Source organism: Chiloscyllium punctatum, chromosome 15 (genome assembly GCF_047496795.1).
Source record: "Chiloscyllium punctatum isolate Juve2018m chromosome 15, sChiPun1.3, whole genome shotgun sequence".
Classification (NCBI taxonomy): Eukaryota; Metazoa; Chordata; class Chondrichthyes; order Orectolobiformes; family Hemiscylliidae; genus Chiloscyllium; species Chiloscyllium punctatum.
Genome location: NC_092753.1, coordinates 86,792,121 through 86,819,862, shown reverse-complemented (window position 1 = coordinate 86,819,862; position 27,742 = coordinate 86,792,121). Strand labels below are relative to the sequence as shown.

The following is a 27,742-nucleotide window of genomic DNA, read 5'->3' as shown; positions in this document are numbered from 1 at the left end:
TAAATGCTGGTGCAACATATGATGCCCATTAGTGAGATTAAAAGAAAATCTCAACATTCTGAGTGTCACCATGACCCAGAACTAAACCGATTTAGCCATATATGGGCAGCGGGTGGCTCAGTGGCTAGCATTGCTGCCTCACAGCACCAGGGACCCGGGTTCAATTCCAGCCTCGGGCAACTGTCTGTGTGGAGTTTGCACATTGTCCCTGTATCTGTGTGGGTTTCCTCGGGGTAATCTGGCTTCCTCCCACAATCCAAAGATATGCAGGCCAGGTGAATTGGCCATGGTAAATTGCCCATAGTGTTAGGTGCATTAGTCAGGGGTAAATAGGGGGAATGGGTCTGGATGGGTTACTCTTTGGAGGGTTGGTGTGGACTTGTTGGGCTGAATGGCCTGTTTCCACACTGTAGGGAATCTAATCTATAAATACTATGGCTACAAGAGCAGGTCAGAGGTTAGGAATCTCGAAGCAAGTAATTCACAGTCTGACTCCCCAAAGCCTGTCCACCATCTGCAAGGCACAAGTCAGGAGTACAATGGAATATTTCCCACTTGTCTGGATGGGTACAGCTTCAACACCTCTCAAGGACTTGACACCATCCAAGACAAAGCAGCCAGCTCGATTGGTACTATATCTATAAGCATTCACTACTGACACTCTGTAGCAGAAGTGTGCAGCATCTACAAGGTGCACTGCAGCAATTCACCAAGGATCCTCAGACAGCACAATCTTAACACTTTAAAACTTCCATCCAGAAAGAGAAGGGCAATGGCTATGTAGGAACCATTGCAAATTTCCCCTCAAAGTCACGCACCATTATGACTTGGAAATATATCACTGTTCCTTCAGTGTCGCTGGGTCAAAATCCTGACATTCCATCCCTAATAGCATTGTGGGTCTATCTCGAGCACATGACTGCAGCAGTTCAACAAGGCAGCTCATCAACTTGTCAAGGGCTCACCTGTAGTTATCAATTATATAAATATCTCAGCAAGGGGCCCAACCATCACTTCTGCAGCCTCCGACAATGTTCTTGGATACACCTGGTCAGGTCTCAGGGATTTATCCACCTTCATGCATTTTAAGACATCCAGCACCTCCTCTTCTGTAAAATGGACACTTTTCAAGTTATCACCATTTATTTCTCCAAGGTCTCTAGCTTCTATAACCTTTGCTGGTATTTGAGATAATTGAGTTCCCCTCCAATGCCTTATTATGGCATTTATTTAAAAAGCTACAACTGAGCATTGACATGGAGACCATAAAAATGTTTATTTGCATAATGTATTTAAAGATAAGCACATCAGAAATAGACCAACAAATTAGAGGTCAATTGATACTTCTGGTGTTGAAATGCAGTTATGACTAAGATAAGCAGAATAATTTCACATTTGTAATATTTCATTTCAAAATTGACAAAAGGGTATAATTTTCCATTGCTAAAAAACCAAAGTGGAATAAATCCAACTTAGATATTTGTGTTGTCCATTTGTGCTTTTACTGTTGTTGGGAAGCTTCTCTATATGAAATCTAGAGAAGATTTGAGTGTTTGAGATCTAAGAACCACTGTTTACTGTCAGTTATCCAATGGTTTGTTCCACTGGCAATGATGATAGCAATGGTAGTCATTCTGTCTGAGTCAATCCATGTGCTTTCATCGGGTACTACTGATTGGATGGTAACCTTCACCTCTGGAAATGCATCGTATTCATGTTCTTATTATCTTTCCGAGAAATGTGCTTTTAAAGCTCTCTTCAGTTATACAACTGTAGTCCAACTGGAGATTGGAGGGTTGTCTTGGCAGCAAAACATGCTGGTTAGCACACAGCAATTGACAACAGCTCCATTGTGTTTCGTTCCTTTTTGAGGTATTTTATTATTATCTCTGTTGGTGTCCTAGCTGCTTCTGACAGACAGAAAGCAAGCAGGAAATGTCACCAACATCCTCGCATCAACTCTGTGATATTAGGTCTTTGATCAGAATGCTTTTCTCTCTACCTTCCTGCTATTATTGTCTCGACAAATGGCTTAGAGTCATAGAGGTGTACAGCACGGAAACCGACCCTTTGGTCAAACTCGTCCATGCCGACCAGATATTTTTAATTAATCTCATCCTATTTACCAGCATTTGGCCCATTTCCCTCTAAACCTTTCCTAATCATATACCTATCCAGATTCCTTTTAAATGTTGTAATTGTACCAGCCTCCACCATTTCTTCTGGCAGCTCATTCCATACATGCACAACCCTTTGTGTAAAAAGTTGCCCTTTTAATTCTTTTCCCTCTCACCTTAAACTGTGCCCTCTAGTTTGGAACCACTAGCCTGGGGAAAAGACCCCGGCTGTTCACCCTATCCAGGCCTCTCATAATTCCCTCTTTCCTTTGGCTCAGAAGGGGTGGCATGGTGGCTCAGTGGTTAGCATTACTGCCTCACAGCACAAGAACCTGGGTTCAATTCCAGCCTTGGGGTTGACTGTCTGGGTGGGGCTTGTACATTCTCCCCATGTCTGCATGGGTTTGCTCTGGTTTAGTCCCATAGTCCAAAGATGTGCAGGTTAGGTGGATTGGCCATAGGAAATGGAGAGTTATAGGGATGGAGTTGTTGAGTCTGGGTGAGAGGGTTGGTGAGGACTTGATGGGCTGAATGGCTTGTTTCGATACTGTAGGGACTCTATGAATACTAACTGGGTTATGGGTTCACTATTAGTAGTTATGGGGAGGCAGTGGCACAGTAGTTAAGTCACTAGACTAAAATTCTAGTAACCCCAGGCTTATGTTCTGGGCATATGGGTTCAATGCCCATCAGATGGTGAAATTTAAATTCAATAAAAGTAGACTATGCAACCATTGTTGGTTGTTAAAAGCCATCTGGTTAATTAATGTCTGCTAAGGAAGGAAATGTGCTGTGTTTACCTATTCTGACTGACATATGACTCCCAACCCACAGCAATGTTTTTAACTACCTCTGGACAAGTAATGATAGACAATAAAAACTGGCCTATCCAGCAACATCCATATTCTATGACTGACCTTTTTAATAAAACTCCTGCATACCCTCAATGACCCTCGTTGAGGATGGTAGGTCAGAAAACAAATTTATCACCATCTTGTGTTGTGCAGCTTACTCCTATCCATCTCCCAGAGGCGGATCATCGAGCTGTCCACCACGGGTTGTGTCATAGTTAATGGAGGAACACTGAAAAACAGTTCTTCCATGAAATGTGTTGCTGGAAAAGCGCAGCAGGTTAGGCAGCATCCAAGGAACAGGAGAATCGACGTTTCGGGCATAAGCCCTTCTTCATGAGCCCTCATTCCTGAAGAAGGGCTCATGCCCGAAATGTCGATTCTTCTGTTCCTTGGATGCTGCCTAACCTGCTGCGCTTTTCCAGCAACACATTTTCAGATCTGATCTCCAGCATCTGCAGTCCTCACTTTCTCCTCGTCCTTCCAAGCCATCTCATACAATTGACTAGGATCAAAGTAAAAGCGGTTCTGAGCAAGGGTCACCGGACCCAAAACATTAACTCTGATTTCTCTTCACAGATGCTGCCAGACTTGCTGAGCTTTTCCAGCAACTTGTGTTTCTGTTTCTGATTTACAGCATCCTCAATTCTTCTGGGTTGTGTTCTCTTATGTCTTAGCTCTTCACGCTGCACTCAGTTTTTTTTAAATGTAGGAATTTGCATCTTATTTTGACACAACCTTCACTACACCCATTACCACCCTCCTTAGCTGGAGTATCATGAATATCTAGTTTCTTAATTTACATCAGCCTTCACTGTATCATAAATCTTCTTTGTTCTTCCTGTCATGTTCCTCCTTCCTTAGTCTTAAAAACTCTTATATCCCTATTTCTCTTCAGTTCTAATGAAAGGTCATTGATGTGAATCTGAGATCTTAACATTCAATAACATTACCAATGCTGAATCCCCCAGTCATCAACAAACTAGGGATTATCATTGACTACCAACTGAACTAAACCAGCCACATAAATACCATAGCAAGAAGACCAGGTCAGAGTCTGGGAACTCTGTGATAGCTCACCTCCTGACTCCCAGAAACCTGTCCATCATGTAAAGGCACAATTCCTGAGTGCGATGGCACATTCTAAACTTGCCTAGAAGAGTGCAGTTCCATCATCACCCAGTACGAATAGGGATGCTCAATTGGCATCTCATTTACCACAATCAGTCCCTTCATCACTGATACAATGTGTACCATCATATGGAGGTGCCAGTGTTGGACTAGGGTGAACAAAGTTAAAAAATCACACATTTGGAAATAAATCTGTTGGACTATAATCTGGTGCTGTGTAATTTTTAACAATGTGTACCATGTATAAGAAACAATGCAGCAACACACCAAGGCTTCTTCAACATCACCTTCCAAACGCCTGTCCTCCAACATCAAGAAGGTCAAAGGCACATGATGCATGGGAACCACCAAGTCAAGTCACACACACCATGCTGACTTGGTGGTTCCCATATTACTGTTTCTTCACTGTGACTAGGTCAAAGTTAGAGAATTTGCGATCTAATGGCGATGTGAATCTACCTACTAAATTGAAGCGCTTTAAGAAATCAGCTCACCACCATATTCCTGATGAAAGGCTAATGCCCGAAACGTTGACTCTCCTGCTCCTTGGGTGCTGCTTAACCTGCTGTGCTTTTCCAGCACCACACTCTCGACTCTGATCTCCAGCACCTGCAATCCTCACTTTCACCACCATATCCTCAAGTGTAATTAAGGATGGGTAAGAAATGTTGGCCTGGTCAATGACGTTAACATTCTTGGAAGAAATATTTTTGAAACAACCTCCTAAGTATTGGAATTAGCCTTGTTTGAGCAGTACCTCGCACGCTTCTGAATCAAGAGGTCAACACTCAATCTCTACTACTGAGACCGATCCTTCAATACATTAATGTGGGAGTGCTACACAGCTAGTGTTCCTGTCCTTCAGGTGAATTGGTAAACAGAGGCCTCATCTGCCATCCCGACTGAATGTTCAATCAATTAAATGCTTTGGGTCTGTGGTCTTCCATTACCAGTGTATGCCATGTTGAAATATTCAGCGTCTACTTGCTGCCTGGAACAGAACTAGGGAAATGAATTACAACACCAATGCGCATGTCAAGGCATAGTGCTAAATCTCTGACTCGATGTTTTGATACTGCTGACAAAGCAAAGTTCCTACACTTTTGCCTCATTTAAAAAGTCCTTCTGCTGAGTTGTGATAGATGTTTTGTTGATGCAAATTAAGATACACTGACCTAGTTTGATTTGCAAGTTTTACATTTTCCTAATATTTAGCAACATCACATTGTATGCCTGCTGTTTCACGGGTTCCTGATGATTCACCGTTAAAGCTCACCAAGTGATAATCTTCAGAATTGTTTTGAATATTTGCCTTGATATTACATTGTTATTAATTTATAGTTAGCTTTGAAACTCAGTTAAAATCACAGGTTTGTTCAATATATCATTTCAGTTGCATGACACTGTAATCTTTTGCTATAAATTCTGTGTCTTATGATCTTATATTCCACAACCACCTGAAGGAGCAGCGCTCTGAAAGCTAGTGCTTCCAACTAAACCTGTTGCACTATAACCCGGTGTTGTGAGATTGTTAAATTTGTACAGCCCAGTCCAACACCAGCACCTCCAAATCATGACTGTTGGACTATAACCTGGTGTTGCGTGATTTTTAACTTTGTCCACCCTAATCCAAGACCACATCATGTTCAACATTCAGCTTCAGTCAGAACTACGCTTATTTTAAATGAAATTCTGTTTCTAAATTTAGGCTAGCTATGTTAAGATAAAATTGGAAAACATGTGAAAATGGGCTGAAGATGAGGTAGCAGTAAGTGCTTATGACAGGGCCAGTTCCACCACAGAACACACTAGATGGCCTCCTTCTTTAGAGACCGCCATTTCCCTTCCCACGTGGTTAAAGATGCCCTCCAATGCATCTTGTCCACATCCCGCACCTCCGCCCTCAAACCCCACCCCTCCAACTGTAACAAGGACAGAACACCCCTGGTGCTCACCTTCCACCCTACCAACTTTCGCTTAAACCACATCATCTGACGACATTTCTGCCACCTCCAAACGGACCCCACCACCAGGGATATATTTCCCTCCCCACCCATTTCCACTTTCTGCAAAGACCGTTCCCTCCGTGACTACCTGGTCAGGTCCACGCCCCCCAACAACCCACCCTCCCATCCTGGCACTTCCCTTGCCACCGCAGGAATTGCAAACCCTGCGCCCACACCTCCTTCCTCACCTCTATCCAAGGCCCCAAAGGAGCCTTCCACATCCATCAAAGTTTTACCTGCACATCTACTAATATCATTTATTTTATCTGTTGCTCCCGATGCGATGTCCTCTACATTGGGGAGACTGGACGCCTCCTAGTAAAGCGCTTTAGGGAACATCTCCGGGACACCCGCACCAATCAACCACACCGCCCCATATCCCAACATTTCAACTTCCCCTCCCACTCTGCTGAGAACATGCAGGCCCTGAGCCTCTTCCACCGCTGCTCCCTCACGCCTGGAGGAAGAACACCTCATCTTCCGCCTCGGAACACTTCAACCCCATGGCATCAATGTGGATTTCACCAGTTTCCTCATTTCCCCTTCCCCCACCTCACCCCAGCTCCAACCTTCGAGCTCAGCACCGCCCTCATGACCTGTCCTACCTATCTTCCTTTCCACCTATCCACTCCACCCTCCTCTCTGACCTATCACCTCCATCCCCACCCCCATTCACCCATTGTACACTATGCTATTTTCTCCCCACCCCCAACCCCACCTCCCTCTCATTTATCTCTCCTCTTCTGCAGGCACCCTGCCTCCATTCCAATGAAGGGCTTTTGCCCGAAACGTCGATTTTCCTGCTCCTTGGATGCTGCCTGACCTGCTGTGCTTTTCCAGCACCACTCTGATCTAGACTCTGGTTTCCAGCATCGACAGCCCTTGTTTTTACCACAGGGCTGAAGGACTGATCAGTGGAGTGATGTGGGGGTTGATTTTGGGGCTCCAGATATTTCTAGCTTACACCATTGAAACACATTCAAATTCAATATCAGTAAAAGACTTGGAGGAAGGCATCTTTAAAAGCTGAACAGGCAGCCGTGGGCACTATTATGTAAGACATTATAAGATTTTTATTAGGTGAGCCAAAAAGAATTTGGGATAAGGAAAGGTATGCTATCATTGTTTCAATGTTGTCAAAAAAGCAAAATCTACAAGTGTGTAGTCAGTGGTCATTTTACTTCTCTCTCTTTCTCTCTCTCAGATACATACACATGCACACTCACACATCGACATCATGCAGCACAGACAAGTTACAGACATGTCACATAAGCGGCAGGCAATAAACCGTTTCTAACCATCTTCCTTTGGCATTCAGCAACATTATCACCACTCACTGGAAATGTAACTGAACGAGGAGTTCTGGTGCAAGTGATTCACATCCTGACTCCTCAAAGATTGCCCACCATCTGTAGTGGGTGAATGTAGCTCCCATATCATCCAAAATAAAGCAACCTACCTGATTGCCACCCCATCCACCACCTTAGAGTATTATTCCTTCCACGGGTACACATAGACACAGCATCTATAAGTCACACTGCAACAAGCACGTGGCACAGTGGCTCATTGGTTGCACTGCTGCCTCACAGCGCCAGGGACCTGGGTTTGATTCCCAGGGTGACTGTGTGGAGTTTGCACATTCTCCCTTTATCTGCGTGAGTTTCCTCCCACAATCCAAAGATGTGCAGGCCAGGTGAATTGGCCATGCTAAATTGTTAGGTGCATTAGTCAGTAAATACAGCGTAGGGGGTTGGGTCTGGGTGGGTTACTGTTCGGAGGCTCAGTGTGGACTTGTTGGGCTGAAGGGCCTGTTTCCATACTGTAGGGAATCTAATTTAACTCCCCAAGGCTCATTTGATAGCACCTTCCAAACTGAAGAATTGTACTCACTTAGAAGGAACAGGGGAGTGGACATGTGGAAAAATTGTGCTTACAAGTTCCCCTCCAAGCCACACAACATCCTCACAGTTACATTGCCATTACTAAGGACTGATTCAGGATAGCCAACATGGCTTTGTGTGTGGGAAATCATGTCTCACAAACTTGATTGAGTTTTTTGAAGAAGTAACAAAGAAGATTGATGAGGGCAGAGCAGTAGATGTGATCTATATGGACTTCATTAAGGTATTCGACAAGGTTCCCCATGGGAGACTGGTTAGCAAGGTTAGATCTCATGGAATACAGGGAGAACTAGTCATTTGGATACAGAACTGGCTCAAAGGTAGAAGACAGAGGGTGGTGGTGGAGGATTTCTTTTTAGACTGGAGGCCTGTGACCAGTGGAGTGCCACAAGGATCGGTGCTGGGCCCTCTACTTTATGTCATTTACATAAATGACTTGGATGTGAGCATAAGAGGTACAGTTAGTAAGTTTGCAGATGACACCAAAATTGGAGGTATAGTGGACAGTGAAGAGGGTTACCTCAGATTACAACAGGATCTGGACCAGATGGGCCAATGGGCTGAGAAGTGGCAGATGGAGTTTAATTCAGATAAATGCGAGGTGCTGCATTTTGGGAAAACAAATCTTAGCAGGACTTATACACTTAATGGTAAAGTCCTAGGAGTGTTGCTGAACAAAGAGACCGTGGAGTGCAGGTTCATAGCTCCTTGAAAGTGGAGTCGCAGGTAGATAGGATTGTGAAGAAGGCATTTGGTATGCTTTTCTTTATTGGTCAGAGTATTGAGTACAGGAGTTGGGAGGTCATGTTGCAGCTGTACAGGACATTGGTTAGGCCACTGTTGAAATGTGTGTGCAATTCTGGTCTCCTTCCTATCGGAAAGATATTGTGAAACATGAAAGGGTTCAGAAAAGATTTAAAAGGATGTTGCCAGGGTTGGAGGATTTGAGCTATAGGGAGAGGCTGAACAGGCTGGGGCTGTTTTCCCTGGAGCGTCGGAGGCTGAGGGGTGACCTGATAGAGGTTTACAAAATTATGAGGGGCATGGATTGAATAAATAGACAAAGTCTTTTCCCTGGGGTCGGGGAGTCCAAAACTGTAGGGCATAGGTTTAGGGTGAGAGGGGAAAGATATAAAAGAGACCCAAGGGGCAACCTTTTCACTCAAAGCGTGGTACGTGTATGGATGTGGTGGAGGCTGATACAATTGCAATATTTAAGAGGCATTTGGATGGGTATATGAATAGGAAGGGTTTGGAGGGATATGGGCTGGGTGCTGGCAGGTGGGACTAGATTGGGTTGGGATGTCTGGTTGGTATGGGCGGGTTAGACCGAAGGATCTGTTTCTATGCTGTACATCTCTATGACTCTATGACTTCAGTCATTAGGGCAAAATCCTGGAACTCCCTAACAGCTCCATGGGTGTCAATACACGACAAGGAGTGCAATGCTTCAAGAAAGTTGCTCAGCACCACCTTCTCAACTGCAGTTAGATATGGGCAATAAATATGGCCGTGCCAGTGATGTTCATATTCAATGGATAAAACAAAAACACATTCAGCCCATAATCCGTGTGGGAATTAATCCCATTTCACTGTTATTTTCTCATGGCCCTGTCATATTTTTTCTTTGAAATGACACATCACTTCTTCAAAGAGACAAATGAATTTGCTTCCACCAGCCTTCCTAGCAATACATTCCAGATTACAGGAACTTGCTGACTAAAAATTAAAATGAAGTGAATATGTTGTATTCAGGAATCACAGGATACCTTTAAACTAATTCAGCTCCAGCTCTCAAAACAAAAGCACGTCCCTGGGCTACATTTCATTGCAACCATCACGTCAGATCATTCTCCAACTAAACAGGTCCATCTGCAATTTTATAGCTCCATCTCCTTCTGACTTTATGATACAAGCGTAGGTGATCTCCTTGACTGTACTTTATTTTAGGTTCTGTATTTCTCTAACTTTAATTACTTAACCTTTACAGCAATAATCTTCCCAGAATGAAACACTACAGATAAAATATTCATCGAATCCCCACAGTGTGGAAGCAGGCCATTCTGACCCTTCAAAGAGCTTCCCACCTATACCCACCCATGGTTCACCACCTAGCCTACGTATCCCTGGACACTATGGGCAATTTAGCATGGCCCATCTACCTGACCTGCACATGTTTGGATTGTGAGAGAAAATCAGAGCACCCAGCGGAAATCTACACAGACACAGGGAGAATGTGCAAACTCCACACAGATAGTTGCCCAAGGTTGGAATCCAACCCAGGTCCCTGGCACTGTGAGACTGCAGTAACAACCAATGAATTGCTGTGCCACCCCATTCATATTGACATGAACCATGAACTAATATTGGCCACATCTTATTTTCTCTATCAACATGCTTCATTATGTTCAAACTGCTATTAAACCTCACCTCAAGCTGTTCTGAAGAGAATAATCGCAGTTTTTCTAATAGTCCCACAGAGCTGAATCCCAACATCTCAATGCTGTCGCCCCTTTAAAAAAAAGCATAAACTTGACTCGAACAAAGCAACTATGCTGAAAATTCTGGAAGTTTGAAGAAAAATATTCCAGTAATCTCTCTGGTAAATAGAATAAAAATATGCTGAGAGTTTGATACATCATATTGGCTGAGACTGCACAATGAAGAGTTCCTGAGACAGAGAGGGAAATAAAACGTAAAAATGCTGCAAAACTCTAAATGGTGAGTGCACTTGGAAAAAGAGAATGATAATGTTAATAGAGTTGGTTCTGATATGGCATGATAGTCAACTGTCGTGCAGTCTCGCATTATAAGGAAATCGCGCAATATTTGCACCGTTTAAACTAATGGAGCCAGAATCGTATTATAGCCGATAGAGGTAAGGAAAGTTCATATTCTGCAAATAACAGTCTAAATTCTTCAATCACATTAAAGACAGCTTGCGTTGGAGAAACACGTGTTACATCAGAACCGATTGTAATCAGATGTTCCTGTTGTTAAACATATCCATTTGATCTTGGTCTTTGATGCAATAGGTTATATGATGAGTGAATAGTCTGAAGAACAACATAAAAAAGAAGCATTGTTTGAAATAAATGCCACAAGTTTCTTAAAAACATTGATTTTTTTTTAATTGCTCCCATTTTAAGCAAACAGAATATATCACTGGCCAACATAAGTACATCTATTCAATACCCCCACCCTGACCAGACATATAAATTACATACTGAGATACACTTGACATCTCAAAAAGCTTTAAAACACATTTTGTACATTAATTATTCACACAAGTGTCTAAAATAGAGACTGTTCTGTCACCAGGTTTGTTCTAGCTGTTTGGCAAAACAATGCAAATATTAAAGTGAACAGATATGATGTCTAAGTTGCTGGAACATTCCAGAGATCCTGGGTAAATAAGAGCATTGAAAGAAGCAAGCACATGCTTCACAAATGGCCAAATTGGCCTCCTTGAGTCTTACTTCAACATCTCAACAAATACTCTCAGTGACTTTAGTAGATTCTATGAATGAAGATGTTTTTGGCATCTAAAACTGAAGATCCAGCAAAGGAATAATAATTTTCATCAGCTTACATTGTTACTGTGACAACACTTGGGGCCTACATTGGCCAAACAACATGAGGGCCAAATAAATATTTTGAGCACATTTGTATCTCTAGGGTCAGCAATGCTCCAGAAATCTCCAGGGATAAAAGATCAATTTTCAGGACACTCATAGTCTATGGTCCAAAGATTTAACTGAGCACTGTGGCACCAAGAGGAGGGGCTGAATATTTTTTCATGACATTTAATCATCATGTAGCAGAAAAACCTGTACAGTGTTGAAAAAAGAGACATATTGCCAATTTGTGTTAAACTCATCAGAAAACATGCAAGAGTTTCAAATTTCAAAGGGAGCGACATGAGAAGAGTGTTGATTGAATGGCAGGTTGACTTTGATTCATTGATTTAGAGGTACCGGTGTTGGACTGGGGTGGACAAAGTTAAAAATCACACAACACCAGATTACAGTCCAACAGGTTTGTTTGGAAGCACTAGTTCTTGATGAGGAGGCAGCACCTCAAAAACTAATGCTGCCAAATAAACCTGTTGGACTATAACCTGGTGTTGTGTGATCTTTAATGCGATTTAGTAAGGTAATGTTCTGGAGACTGTATTGGGAACTACTGTAGCCCATGCTTTAACTGACTTCAAAGAAGGCACAATGTTCCCTTTCCTGCACAGGCATGTTCTTGTGGATCAATATATCAGCTCCTAGCAAGCATTAGTGAGCCACATCGTGACCATAGCTAATATTCTGAAATTGGTTGCAGGTGTAATTCTTTACACACTCAGCATCAGTGAATAGGTGCTATCAATCCCAGAATTACATCTAATGCTAGACATTGGTTCTCCTATAGTATAAATTGTTCTGAAAATAACAATTGCTGGAGATCACAGGGGGTCAGACAGCATCGTGGAGGGAGAGCTATCTAATGTTTCAAGTCTAGGTGACTCTTTGTCAGAGCTGAAGTGAAGTGTGGGGGATTGGGTGGTGGTGGGTGTAGGGTGGTGGTGCAGAAAAGATGTTGATAGTTCAGATTAAGTGATTGGAATGTGAGAATGGCAGGACAATGGTGTGCCTACCTGAAGAGTCATCTAGAGTCGAAATATTAGCTTGCCCTCTCTCATGGATGCTGTCTGACTCGCTGTGATCTCCAGCATTTGTTGTTTTCATATCAGATTCTAGCATCTGAAGTAATTTGCTCATTAGTATAAATTGTTGCTCCCTCTGAAATTTGGCATTCTTGCATTTGTCCTGATGAGTGCAAGGTGAAAACCTTTAACAGGAAGTCTCTTTTTTACGCAATACTCAAGGTAACCACAAAAGCTCTTTACCAGCCTCTCCTTGGTAAACTCCTTTGAAAGCCCTATCAGATTATATTTTCACATGGCGATGACAGTAATTTTCACAAAGGCTTTATACTGGTGTTATTAGATCATTGCTAGGAGCTAGTGAAATGAATACATTCCTCCCATCAACATTTATATCATGTGAACTTTAATACAGTGAGCCCAAATAATTTATGGAATTCCTGATGGCTTCCTGTCCTCCAGAATAGGGTAATGCAAAATGATATCGGCTATTTAAAGCATCACCTTATAGTTGTCAATATTTATAGTTTTTCTGGTGAATCCCAAAAAGATTGCACCAGTAGAACTTTTGCTGGACTTCTTCTCTCAAACTGGTCTCACAATCAACCTGAGCAGGTGCAGCTTTATCATGGGACAAGGCAGCAAGTCCCTGACAAGGCAGCAAGCCCCTGACAAGGCAGCAAGCCCCTGACAAGACAACGCTCTGTCTACAATGACACGACTGCATTGTAACGTGCAAAGAGATTCAAGTAACTTATGTTGCATTCTAAGTGCCGAAACTATTTACAGTAATGCAATAGAGATCCTCTCCCCAAAAGCAGAGGGACATGATAAGTAATATTTGAATAATGCCATTCTAGTCGTGAAAAATACAAAGTATTTACACATTTTGCCTTGATTAAATGTTTTACTTGCATTGATTTTTGCTTGTTCTCAGCATTAGCCATTCTCCGACAATGTTCCGTATTAGCAGTGACGATAGACTGGAGCCATACTGAGTATGGTCACTTCGTATTTTGTGTATGTTGTATTGTCATTCCCAATTCCGTGGAACAGGTGAACTCCCTGCTGTCACTTTACCTTGAATATTGCAACTGGCCCTTTCTTAGCACACTAACATACTTTGTTAATCTATTTGTCCACTAGGTTTTCAAATTCTTATTTCTGCTGCTCATTTGTCAAGATTGAGTCCAATAAAATAAAAGAAACAATAGGATACAATAAAGATATTCAATGAGGTCGGGTAGGACAGAGCTGTCAAGCCTAAATATCAGCACAGACTGGTTGGGCTGAACGGCCTGTTTCTGTGGTGTACATTTTAAAGACTAATACTTTTCAAGAATCACACTAGTTTACACCATGAACAGAAGACTGTGCCCATTCTTTGCTACAGTAATCCAGAAAAAAAACCTTCTCACTATTCTACTCTTAGCTGCCTTTGAAGTGAAAGAGGTCAGTATTGGAATGCTTGGCACTCAATGTCAGATTTAATCATTTCTACAGCTGAGATAAATGTGGAGTGAGTTGGTTCTGGAGTAAACCTTAACACTACATCGACAGCAATGCACAGTGACCTTCCATTTCAGGTACCAATTGATCCGGGCCTTTCCAAGTGAAAGCAATAAAGAGAAACACGTGTTGGAAATTCATATATCCCCTTTGTCAAAGGTCCAAAGAAATAATTTATATATACGCACAACACCCGCAGCCAATCAGATTAACTTAAAAATGTTGGAACTTAAAAATACGGGGTAGACCATTTAGGACAGAGATGAGGAGAAACTACTTCACCCAGAGAGTGGTGGCTGTGTGGAATGCTCTGCCCCAGAGGGCAGTGGAGGCCCAGTCTCTGGATTCTTTTAAGAAAGAATTGGATAGAGCTCTTAAAGATAGTGGAGTCAAGGGGTATGGAGATAAGGCTGGAACAGGATACTGATTAGGAATGATCAGCCATGATCATATTGAATGGCGGTGCAGGCTCGAAGGGCAGAATGGCCTACTCCTGCATCTATTGTCTATTGTCTATTGTCTATTGTCTTAACACTGTAAGCAGCCATCTTGCATAAATTTACCCGTGAGGAGTCTAAAGATGCGTAGGTTAGGTAGGTTTGCAATGCTAAATTGCCCAGTGATGTCTAGTGATGTGTAGACAAGGTGGGTTAGCCATGTTATACGAATGGGGGGGATGCCTTTTGGAGGGTCAGTGCTAACTCGATGGGCTGAATGACCTCTTTCCTCACTGGAGGGATTCTTATGATTCTAGGAGAGCAGTTGTTGAAATTGGTTAATGGGGGAATGTGCGCTGAGGATACTGGGTGAATTTCTCCTGCTCTTCATATAAAGGCAAAAGGCCTTTAATTTCGAAAGGTGTCATGTGTCGGTGCGGGCTCAGTGGGCTGGACGGCCTGTTCCTGTGTCGTACTGTTCTTTGGTTTTTTTTTGCCAGAACATCAGCGTCAAGCTGAACAAACGCCAGTTTGAGCCTTCATCAAAGCACCGCTCCAACAGTGCAACACTGAAGCAACAGTGAAGGTGATGCGATCACAACCTGGAGCAAGCCTTGAACCTACAGCCTTCATACAGGGGCCAGCTCCTTCATTTCCAGTTGCACTTTGTTCCCATACTTCAGATTCAGTGCAGAGGGGAGCAGACAGATCCTGACTCACTGCTCCAGGGCCTGGCCAAAGTAGAGAGCTGCATTAGCCTTTTGAGGGGTTTGTTCAGCCTGACTGGTTGCATCCCCTCAGCAGCTCTCTCTGTGCCTGGGGGGTGTCCCTGGACAAGGACTTGTGGTGTACCCAGCCTGAGAGCACAGGAGAGATTGGAGTTCATCATTGACCCAGAAATAATACTTTGTTTTCTTTGAAGTTCTGTTTGGTTTTGTTGCATTGGGTTTGTGCCTCTTTAATTAGTACAGGGTACGACAGAAGCAGTATAGCCTTCTGACTCAAAAAAATGATACTGTGCCCAAAACAATAAGGTGGTTTTTTACCTTTGCAATGCTGAACAGGATTTCCAACATTTTCTGTATTTTGTTCAGAAACACCATTTTTGTTTTTATTACAATCTCCCTGAGTGAAATACTGCATTTAGCTCCTCCGTCTTGCACTGCAGAGATTAACATTGGTGCTGAGGAAGAGGAAGTGATTTTCATTCCAGCTAACCCGGCCAATGTTAAAGGGGCAGGCTGTAATTCCACCTTTTGCACACAGGTCCTTGTGACCGGACAAGAAGTAAAATTCCACTGACTCTCCTTTTTCTTGTGTTGGCAACAGAAACCAGCTCACACGGTTCCCTGCTTTAACACAGAGACACGGTTAATTCGAAATGCAACATAGCAGCACTATCAATATCACCCTGAGTTACTCCGAGTGGTGGATTCCTTTGTTGGTCAGCCTGATACAGAAGAACACAGTTCACTGCTCATCAAAGCCTTCCCAGAAGGGAGACAGTGACCTCGTGGTATTATCATTATTGAGACCCAGTTAATATTCTAGGGACCTGGGTTTGAATTCCAGCACAGGGGAACCTGAACTCAATTGTACCCACAAAAATAGTCTGGAATTAAGTATCTAATGCTGATGGAATTGTCGGGAAATTCTCATTTGCTTCACTAATGCCCTGTAGCGAAGGTAACTGCTGCCCTTATCGCGCCTGATGAAGACTCCAGATCCAGAATCAAGGTGCCTTTCTGGGGATGGTTAATAAGTGCTGGCCCAGCCAGCAATGCCCATATCCTGTGAATGAAATGAGATTCTTTCAAAACGTTCTTGAGATATTCACAGAAATACTGTTGCTAGACATAAGGACAGAAAATATGGTGGCCACTTTACTGGATAAATGTACATGTCTGTTCCTATTTATCAGTGTACAATAACAGACTCCAGATGCTTCCATGTTACGGAAGAAAAAAGCCTAATGCTTGAGAACCTTCCCCTTCCCTATTGATTCTGCAGGATTAGGTCATTCTACGTCTCCCCCAACTCCGTTCTGTTACAACATCCAATGAGACCACTGCAGATCTGAGTCTTAAATCCTTTTGTTCCAGGGCCCATTATCCACAAATAAACACAGAATCTAGAAACCCTGTCCAAATTCAAGATGTCTTCTTCCAGTCAGAGCATCGTCACTGCTATTTGATAGAGAATGATCATTTTCAAAACATAGCACATTTTAAACAGAAGCACCTCAGTGTTGAGAAACAGATTGCAAATTTACACTATACTCGGCAGTGCTCAAATAGGCTGGAATAATTCAGAAGGAGTCGAGGGACTCCCCAACAGTTGTTCTTTGATTGGAATGACAATCGGTGCAGGTAAGGATAGGGGGTAGTGTGTGTTCATGAGCCTATTTTACCTGGATGCTGAGTTAAAATGGACTCAGTTGGGTCAAATGCCACTGAAATGCTTCAAAAAGCAAAGACAACATGGCTCGGTCGTGGGTAAGTGAGCCGTCAGTGACTCAACATCAAGATTATACCTGTTATGGGTTTTTAACAGCAGTTAGAGGGTAATGAGGGCAAAACCAGGAAGGTAGCTACACTGTGAGTCTTTCACCTTTTAATTGAAAAACTTCACCCCTCTCCAACTTACTGCTAAGCTCCCTCACCACTTCCAGATCCAGAAATTGCCTCCTCTCGAGGAGTACACATACCTGCATTGAGGAATATCAGTGAAAATTTGCTTAAGGGTGTCCAAATGTGTACCAGGTAGATACCCTTAAAGCAGATGTCATTCACCACCTCAGAATCTTTCCGAATCTCCCACTGTTTACTCATGCTGGACAATACCTTCCCAATTAGGAGACTGGCTTGTGAGCTAAACAAGGTCTGTTTCAACAGAGGCCATTTGTAGAGCCTTAAATCCACCCTATCGCAGGTTACTCGCTGAACCCCTCTCAGGCCCCAAGATGACGGATGACTTGGCTTGTCCAATTAACAAAATAGAAAGATGGAATAAAAGGTAGAATACAGAGGACCCAACCTTCCCCACACATCGCGATTTTGTCAAACTAAGAGTGAGTGTGGCTGTCCAACCCATCCACCAGATACTCGATATTTTTAGCTCATTGTCTGATAGGAAGTGCAATGGTCATGAAACCCATGTAGAGACTATAAAACATCTCCAACATTGCCCATTGTGCAAGCTCTTTTAAATACAGATGGGACAAAGGGGAAATTAAATAGATGCTGAAACCAATGCTCACTTAGTCACAATCCTCCTTCAAAGAGGTGAGATCCAGCGGGTAATTTTAACACAGTGGGATACTGTAAGCACTGGATTGGCAACCCAGTTTAATATTCCTCAGATTTCAAATCCTGTCTCTGCACATTGTGAAATTTAAACAGAGAACTGACTCTCTCTCTCTCTCAGGGAATGAGTTGGATCTCTGCTCTTTCTGCATTGGCTCACCAGTGATGGCCAAGTTCAAGATGGCGGATGGACCAGAAAGTTATAAAGAGACCCAACTCAGGGTTGAGAGCACTGCGCGGCTTATAAATGGAACATCTCCTGTCTTCCCTCTCCCACTCCAAACAACACACCCCTCTCCCCTCCCATTACCCTGAAGTAAAGCTGACCAGCAGCTTTGTCCCACCACTGCCCTTGATCCGAGCTTTCTCCCGTACAGGACAGCAAAAGGATAGACAACTTTGCTCTCGAGAGCCAGAAATATATTGCGAAATGCTTGGGTGCTCTTATGCAGCTCCAGTTGCCCTGACTTGCTGGAGGAGTCAACTGACAGAGCATATCACATGTGGCAAGAACATTTGGCACCATGTCAAAATTCAGACGCTTGGAACTAGGCCCTCAGTCATCAGTTGTTTCTTGTCCTGTGACTGCAGAAATGACCAGGTAATCAGAGTCAAAGCTGGGGTCTGCCTTGAGCTCGATACCAGAGGGGGTTTAGACATTTTATATCTATGGCGGAAATTCCCTGAGGTGCAATGTCACTGTAGTGAGACAACCCAACCTGTTTAACACTGGTGTCCGGAAGTATCCACCTGATTTACCTCTCAGCCCGGATCTTATACCTCAGGACAAAGTAGGCTATGAGGCGCAAGGTGACAAAGAAGATTCCCAGGACGATGAAGTCCAGGTAGAGTTTGCCATGTTCAACATCGAGCTCTTTCAAAATTGCCTGTGACTTTTGGAAGTGGCACGTCTCGTCTTTCTCGCAGTGGAGATCTTCACGGTCAAGACCGTAGATGGAGAGGATGACCCCTTCAAAGCCATATCTATCAGAGGGTAAAGGTCTGGTCAGTGTTTGAGTGAAGAACAGCAATTCAAGAACTTAGCGAAAACAACAGGATGGAACGTGGCCATTGTGCCCATCAAGTTCACTCCTTCTACAGCTCTGGAAGACTTTGACCTACACAGCTACCTCCTCAAGCTCACCATGTCTCAATTCACTTTACAGTCAGTGAAGTACATTTCAAAGAGTGGTCAATGTTGTAATGTCGGAAAAGTTGCAGCCAGTTTGCACGTAGAAAGCTCCCCCAAATAACAATGTATGATTTAGTTTGGGTAAAAACAATGACTGCAGATGCTGGAAACCAGATTCTGGATTAGTGGTGCTGGAAGAGCACAGCAGTTCAGGCAGCATTCGAGGAGCAGTAAAATCGACGTTTCGGGCAAAAGCCCTTCATCAGGAATAAAGGCATTGAGCCTGAAGCGTGGAGAGATAAGCTAGAGGAGGGTGGGGGTGGGGAGAAAGTAGCATAGAGTACAATAGGTGAGTGGGGGAGGGGATGAATGTGATAGGTCGGGGGAGGGGGGACGGTGGAGTGGATAGGTGGAAAGGAAGATAGGCAGGTAGGACAAGTCATGGGGACAGTGCTGAGCTGGAAGTTTGGAACTGGGGTGAGGTGGGGGAAGGGGAAATGAGGAAACTGTTGAAGTCCACATTGATGCCCTGGGGTTGAAGTGTTTCTAGGCGGAGGTGGAGTTCTTCCTCCAGGCGTCTGGTGGTGAGGGAGCGGCAGTTAAGGAGGCCCAGGACCAGGACCTCCATGTCCACGGCAGAGTGGGAGGGGGAGTTGAAATGTTGGGCCATGGGGCGGTTTGGTTGATTGGTGCAGGTGTCCCGGAGATGTTCCCTAAAGTGCTCTGCTAGGTGGTGTCCAGTATCCCCAGTGTAGAGGAGACTGCATCGGGAGCAACGGATACAATAAATGATATTGATGGATGTGCAGGTAAAACTTTGGTGGCCTTGGATAGAGGTGAGGGAGGAGGTGTGGGCGCAGGTTTTACAGTTCCTGCGGTGGCAGGGGAAAGTGCCAGGATGGGAGGGTGGGTTGTAGGGGGGCGTGGACCTGACCAGGTAGTCACGGAGGGAACGGTCTTTGCAGAAGGTGGAAAGGGGTGGGGAGGGAAATATATCCCTGGTGGTGGGGTCTTTTTGGAGGTGGCAGAAATGTTGGCGGATGATTTGGTTTATGTGAATGTTGGTAGGGTGGAAGGTGAGCACCAGGGGCGTTCTGTCCTTGTTACGGTTGGAGGGGTGGGGTCTGAGGGCGGAAGTGCGGGATGTAGACGAGATGCGTTGGAGGGCATCTTTAACCCCGTGGGAAGGGAAATTGCGGTCTCTAAAGAAGGAGGCCATCTGATGTGTTCTGTGGTGGAACTGGTCCTCCGGAAGCAGATATGGCGGAGGCGGAGGAATTGGGAATACGGGATGGCATTTTTGCAAGAGGTAGGGTGGGAAGAGGTATATCCAGGTAGGTGTGGGAGTCGGTGGCAAACTGTTGAAGTCCACATTGATGCCCTGGGGTTGAAGTGTTCCGAGGTGGAAGATGAGGCGTTCTTCCTCCAGGCGTCTGGTGGTGAGGGAGCGGCAGTGAAGGAGGCCCAGGACCTCCATGTCCTCGGCAGAGTGGGAGGGGGAGTTGAAATGTTGGGCCACGGGGCGGTGTGGTTGATTGGTGCGGGTTTGTAAAAAATGTCAGTGTCAAGTCAGTCGTCATTAATGGTGATGGAGAGGTCCAGGAAGGGGAGGGAGGTGTCAGAGATGGTCCAGGTAAATTTAAGGTCAAGGTGGAATGTGTTGGTGAAGTTGATGAATTGCTCAACCTCCTCGCGGGAGCACGAGGTGGCGCCAATGCAGTCATCAATGTAGCGGAGGAAGAGGTGGGGAGTGGTGCTGGTGTATTTACAGAAGATCGACTGTTCTACGTAGCCAACAAAGAGACAGGCATAGCTGGGGCCCATACGTGTGCCTTATTGATGTTGAGTAAGGGATAGGTACCAAATGTTACTGAAATGTTTCAGAAAGTAAAGATAACACTACTCAGTCACGGTTAAGTGATCAGCCAGTAGTTCAAAAGGGAGATTTTGAGTTGTTGAGTACATTTGGGGTCCAATGAGCGCAACACCAAGAAGTCACTACACTATAGCCTTTCAACTTTCAATTGAAAAACTGCATCCCTCTCCCACTTGCTCCCCAGCTCTCTCACTGTTTCCTGATCAAGAAGTGACCTCCTCTGGAAGTGTTCGCACACCATAGGGAGGACTCCCCCGCTCTTCGAAATCATGCCATGGGGACTCTTACCTTCACCGAAGATGGCAAATGAGCTTTGGTTTAATATCTCATCTAAGAGATTGCAGCCAACACTGGAACTCAGTCATATACTGGGAGTGTCAGCTTAGAGTACATGCCCATGTCTCTGGAATGGGACTTGAATTCAGAACCTTCCGATTAAGTGGTGAGTTGCTATGACTTAACTGATGCTTTATCATGGCACATAATGGATCCTATCAATTGCTAAGGAGTCCTTGTGTGGCCAATCAAAGTCCCCTGATCACAAAGGGAATGGAATATAACTGAATGATAATTGATGTATCTTTGCATCTCCCTTGTTCAACCTTAGACTCATTCTCAATCAACACAGGAATCACTTGATCCTGTCAGGCAATTAATTATTTAAAACTCCACCCTAATCTATTAGCAACAGTCCCTTTTTAACAAATACTTCCAGGCAACTTCTCACCCGCCCCCCCCCCAGCCTTTCAACAATCTCAGAACTAGTGCCCATTTTACAGCCTCATCATTAGAGCTTGTATATTATTGCCTAGGCCTCTCAACCTCATCACCTCAGGAGATCTCCCACCCACAGCTTCCAACCTCATAGTCCGGGAACCCCGCACTGCCTGGTTCTACCTCCCCTTTTATTCCTGATGAAGGGCTTTTGCCCGAAACGTCAATTTCGCTGCTCGTTGGATGCTGCCTGAACTGCTGTGCTCTTCCAGCACCACTAATCCAGTTTTTACCTCTCCACCAGAGGCAACCTTGCTGTTTAAAATGATCAAACTCAATCACCCCAACTTTACAAAAGGTTTTTAAACAGACCAACTCCATCTAAGCCGTTAGTTTTTGAGTGTCAATGGTGATACCCCTTCACGGTTTGTAAAAACCCCCAATATGTTCAGGTTACCTGACGTAAGAAATGTATGACATCCACTGGAGGTACTTGGGAATGGTGTCAAAACTAACGAAGAATCCAGAGAAGAGCAGCACTGGAATGGCAGTTACTGGACCCACAAACGTTGCCACCTGCAGACAGAAGGAAACGAGCTGATTTATGATGAGACCAACTGATGACTAAATTTGGGGCAGTATTTGCTATGAACAAAAGGGGTCAAAAAGAGTTTTCTGATGACAAGTGGAAACATGATGGATACGAAGAAGCAAGGAATACTATTTATTATAACAGAATACAGAATGAGGCTTTTCGGCCCTTCCCAAGAGCTCGCCAATTCATCCCATGCTTCCCCCATAGCCCAGCGTGTTTCATCTTTGCAAGTAAATATCCAAATCTGTTTTGAAAATTGACCCTATTTGCATCATTCTTTCATGCAATACATCACAGATCATAAAATCCAGCTGCATTAATCATTCACGAAACTCTTGATTTTCCAACTGAACTAACAGAATACCAGTATCTACACTGTTTTGTTTTGTCACACCTTTAAAGTCATAAGCTATTAACACTTGAGCTCAACATTTAGCTTTCCCTTTTAAAGGGAAGGGGCTAGAGGAGCGAGGGAAGGGGCTAGAGGTAAGGTCAGTGATTTAAAGAGGAAAAATGGGATGACACAGTGGCTCAGTAGTTTGCATTGCTGCCTCACAGCAGCAGGGACCTGGGTGCAATTCCTGCCTTGGGCAACTGTCTGTGTGGAGTTTGCACATTCTCCCCGTGTCTGCGTGGGTTTCCTCCCACAGTCCAAAGATGTGCAGGTCAGGTGAATTGGCCATGCTAAATTTCCCATAGTGCTCGGTGCATTAGTCAGGGGCAAGTATAGGTTAGGGGAATGGGTCTGGGTGGATTACTCTTCGGAGGGTCAGGATAGACTTGTTGAACCAAAGGGCCTGTTTCCATACTGTAGGGAATCTAATCTAATCTTAAATTAGAGGCAGGGAAGAGTTAATATTGCTGAAGCCTGGAATCATATGTAGAACAGACCAGATAAGGGCAACAGGTTTCCTTCCCTAAAGAACATTTGCAAAACAGATGGGTTTTTATGACAAAGGTCACAGTCAGTCACTGGACTCGCTTTCAATTCCAGATTCTTTGCGGATATTGAATTCAAATTTCACCATCTGTCATGATGGGATTCATTATGTCCCCACAACATTAACTTGGGAGCTCTGGATAACTAGCCCAATGGTATTACCACAACATTACAACCTTCACATAAAATGCAAAATGAAGGACATTGAAGTTGTGTTGGGGGGAGAGTGAGAGAGAGAGAGAGAGAGAGAAAAAAAACAGAGAGACTGGATCGCCTCTGCTCCGCCCATTCCTTTTCTTCAGTTTTCTTCCCCCACTTCCTCCCTTTCCTCAGCGTTGGACACCTGGCCTCGGCCTCTGAAGCAGGGTCGGTGATCGGCAGAGATACCAGTGGGCCAAAGACGGGACACCAGTAACCAGTGGGCCAAAGCCACGACACCGGTAACCAGTGGGCCAAAGACGGGACACCAGTAACCAGTGAGCCAAATCAGGGACACCGGTAACCAGTGGGCCAAAGACGGGACACCAGTAACCAGTGGGCCAAAGCCACGACACCGGTAACCAGTGAGCCAAATCAGGGACACCGGTAACCACTGGGCCAAAGTGGGGACACTGGCAACCAGTGGGCTAAAGCAGGGACACCGGTAACCAGTGGGCCAAAGTGGGGACAACGGTAACCAGTGGGCTAAAGCAGGGTCACCGGTAACCAGTCGGCCAAAGTGGGGACACCAGTAACCAGTGGGCCAAAGCAGTGACACCGGTAACCACTGGGCCAAAGCGGGGACACCGGTAAGCAGTGGGCTAAAGCAGGGACACCGGTAACCAATGGACCGAAGCGGGTTCACCGGTAACCAGTAGGCCAAAGTGGGGACACCGGTAACCAGTGGCCTAAAGCAGGGACACTGGTAACCAGTGGGCCAAAATGGGTATACTGGTAATCAGTGGGCCAAAGTGGGGACACCGGCAACCAGTGGGCTAAAGCAGGGACACCGGTAATCAGTTGGCCAAAGTGGGGACAACGATAACCAGTGGGCCAAAGCCACGACACCGGTAACCAGTGGGCCAATGTGGGGACACCAGTAACCAGTGGGCCAAAGCCACGACTCCTGTAACCAGTGGGCTAAAGCAGGGACACCAGTAACCAGTGGGCCAAAGCGGGGACACCGGAAACCAGTCAGCTAAAGCAGGGACACAGGTAACCAGTGGGCCAAAGCGGGGACACTGGTAACCAGTGGGCCAAAGCGGGGACACCAGTAACCAGTGGACCAAAGTGGGGACACCGGTAACCAGTGGCCTAAAGTGGGGATACCAGTACTGAAAATGTGTTGCTGGAAAAGCGCAGCAGGTCAGGCAGCATCCAAGGAACAGGAGAATCGACGTTTCGGGCATCAGCCCTTCTTCAGGAATGAGGAAAGTGTGTCCAGCAGGCTAAGATAAAAGGTAGGGAGGAGGGACTTGGGGGAGGGGCGTTGAGAATGCGATAGGTGGAGGGAGGTCAATGTGAGGGTGATAGGGTGGAGTGGGGTGGGGGCGGAGAGGTCAGGAAGAAGATTGCAGATTAGGAAGGTGGTGCTGAGTTCGAGGGATTTGACTGAGACAAGGTGGGGGGAGGGGAAATGAGGAAACTGGAGAAATCTGAGTTCATCCCTTGTGGTTGGAGGGTTCCCAGGCGGAAGATGAGGCGCTCTTCCTCCAACCGTCATGTTGCCATGGTCTGGCGATGGAGGAGTCCAAGGACCTGCATCATTTCCCCTCCCTGGGGACAAAGGAGGGACACAGGTAACCAGTGGGCCAAAGCCAGGACACCGGTAACCAGTGGGCCAAAGTGGGGACACCGGTAACCAGTGGGCCAAAGTCAGGACACTGGTAACCAGTGGGCCAAAGTGGGGTCACCAGTATCCAGTGGGCCAAAGCCAGGACACTGGTAACCAGTGGGCTAAAGCAGGGACACCGGTAACCAGTGGGCCAAAGCCAGGACACTGGTAGCCAGTGGGCCAAAGCGGGGACACCAGTAACCTGTGGGCCACTGCGTGGACACCGGTAACCAGTGGGCCAAAGCAGGGACGCTGGTAACCAGTGGGCCAAAGCGGGGACCCCAGTATCCAGTGGGTTAAAGCAGGGACACCAGTATCCAGTCAGCCAAAGCCGGGACACAGGTAACCAGTGGGCCAAAGCAGGGACACTGGTAATCAGTGGGCTAAAACGGACAGACAGGTAACCAGTGGGCCAAAGCAGGGTCACCAGTATCCAGTGAGCCAAAGCAGGGACACCGGTAACCAGTGGGCCAAAGCTGGGACACCGGTAACCAGTGGGCCAAAGCTGGGACACAGGTAAACAATCGTCCAAAGCAGGGACACCGGTAACTTGTAGGCCAGAGCAGGGACACTGGTAACCAGTGAGCCAAAGCAGGGACGCCGGTGAACAGCCGAGAAGTAATTGTCAGTTGCAAAGTATCACCCTAGGACCTCTGACCTGCAGGGATGTAGATGCTGCTCCAATCAGGAGACCCAAAGACTGTGCCACCAATGATGTCATAGTCCCCAAAGCTGCGAACAGAACAAAGCGCAGAGCATCGCATGGTTGTGATGTCATCCAGTAGACGATGCTGCAGTAAGCCACAGGAAACATCACCTAAAAAAACAAATCACAGCAATCAATTCTCAACAGAGTTCCAGTGTTAACCCTTCTGTCCCATGCTTTTAGATACGGATAAGAGCTCCACCCAATTCCACCACCCCGCCATTCCTGCTCTTCCCTTCTCTTCCCATCCCACGAGATCTGGCATTATTCCAGCTGAGATCAAGCAGGTAAGGAACATGGGAAGAAGCAGGAGTGATTTACAAGAACAAACAGGATAAATGTGGCCTGTTCAGTCTTGAAAGGATATGAGTGCATATCCGTGTCCATGATATCTAATGCTAAAGAACTGCTTCAAATCAGGCTGACCAGAATGAGAGGGGAGTAGGTTCAAATGAAGAGAAAGGTAAAGTCGACAGCGAAATTTGGATGTTTCTCAACAAGGAATGATAATTCTGCAAAATGTCTCTGGCATAGTTCAGTTGGGTTTATTTTAAGAAATAGCTGGCAGCTATGGTGAGACGTTCATTCTATGAGCAAAGATGGGCCAAGTATTCATTTATTTATTAGTCCTGTGCTTTGAAAACTAGGAGATACAGTGGTCATGTTTTTTCCTCTGTGGCCTCTGATAGTATGTGTGAGCCCCACATCCTGTCATGGTCTGGACCTGGGCTATTGGTCTTTTTGTAGTCACATATGGTAGGGCCTTTTTCCGATGAATCAGTGACTGTGTATGTGTTTGTGTTTGTGTGTGTGTGTGTGTATGTGTGTGTATGTGTGTCTCTGTGTGTGTGTGTGTGTGTGTGTGTGTGTGTGTGTGTGTGTGTGTGTATACACACACCAAGGGCTGTAGTAACTGAAGTCAGGAGTGTCACCATCACCATTCAAACTCTAATGAGGGACAGGTAATAAATATAAGCCCAGTCAGTGATGCCACATCATATGAATGAATAAACAAAATCATTAGAAGAGGGCTGATCATTGAGGTGTTTAGAATCATGACAGGATAAGAGAAGTACATGTGAGCAGGAGTTACGACAGTAACTAACTGGAGTGACAAACCAGTAAGTCTTCAGGCCATTGGAGAAGTAGTTTTCACCAAGGCCTTACCTGGAAGGGAACATCTGCCATTGTCTTTGCCAGGTAGTAGGCCTTTAGGCTGTACCAGTAGTTTAGATGCTCCCGAAGGAAAACTCCCATCTCCAGTGGAACTGTAAAAAAGAGAAATCAACCCAGTCAGATTGATCCCGAGGCAACATGTTCGTTCAGGTTTCAGTTACTGACCTGCAACCCCTGCGATTCCCAGGATTGTTAATGGCAGGGTTCAGGACCAACCATTTCGTAACAGAAATGGTCGAGGAGGGTTTTCCTTCTTATTGATGCACTAAGAAGCACATCCTGATGATTTCATTCACAAAACACTAATCAGTGAGGAGCTGCACTGATAGCTGCAAAAGGAATTTCAACAAATCCCTCTCCCCAGGGCAAACTGGTTTTTGACGATGCAACTTAACAGCATTCAAGTGCTGAATCGTGTGAATGTGGTTAAAGATAATTCAACCCTCAGTCCAAATTCCCCTTCCAGAAAGGTTGCAATCATTTTACAAGTTGTTTTCAAATTGGTGTGTACTTCACAGCTAATCAAGAGATATAGGGAATGGAAGGGCAGCAGGTTTGATAGGGCAGTGGAAAGTCCGAAGCAAAAGAGTTTGTAAGATGGGGCCACAGAGCTGAGTTTGAAGGCTGATGGGTCAGGGATTCTACACAGGAATGTGGTATGCTATTCCGAACACGTTGGTATTCCCAGAGAAGTTTCCGCAGCAGGGCCTTGGGAAGGAGGCTTCCCTCAAGGGAAACGGTTAGAAATCAATGAGTCTTGTTACTAATCCAATACAAGGGGAGGGTGGGTGCTCACTGAGACAATGGATCAAATACAATAGGTTGAGAGTAGCATTGAAGAGGAAAGGTTGTCAAAGTGGGATGGCCCAGTGGCTCAGT

General features: G+C 45.1%; 1 protein-coding gene across 1 annotated transcript in view; it reads right to left on the bottom strand.

The window, feature by feature from the left end:
* Positions 1–11,111: 11,111 nt before the first annotated feature.
* LOC140486491 (ATP-binding cassette sub-family G member 1) overlaps positions 11,112–27,742 on the bottom strand; it is a 74,155-nt gene continuing 57,524 nt past the window's right edge. The window contains exons 12-15 of the mRNA XM_072585725.1: positions 26,855–26,955; positions 25,640–25,798; positions 22,091–22,209; positions 11,112–18,895 (exon numbers count right to left, since the gene is read on the bottom strand). Coding sequence (XP_072441826.1) covers positions 18,667–18,895; positions 22,091–22,209; positions 25,640–25,798; positions 26,855–26,955 — 608 coding nt within the window. The 3' untranslated portion in view covers positions 11,112–18,666. The remainder of the gene's footprint in view (positions 18,896–22,090; positions 22,210–25,639; positions 25,799–26,854; positions 26,956–27,742) is intronic.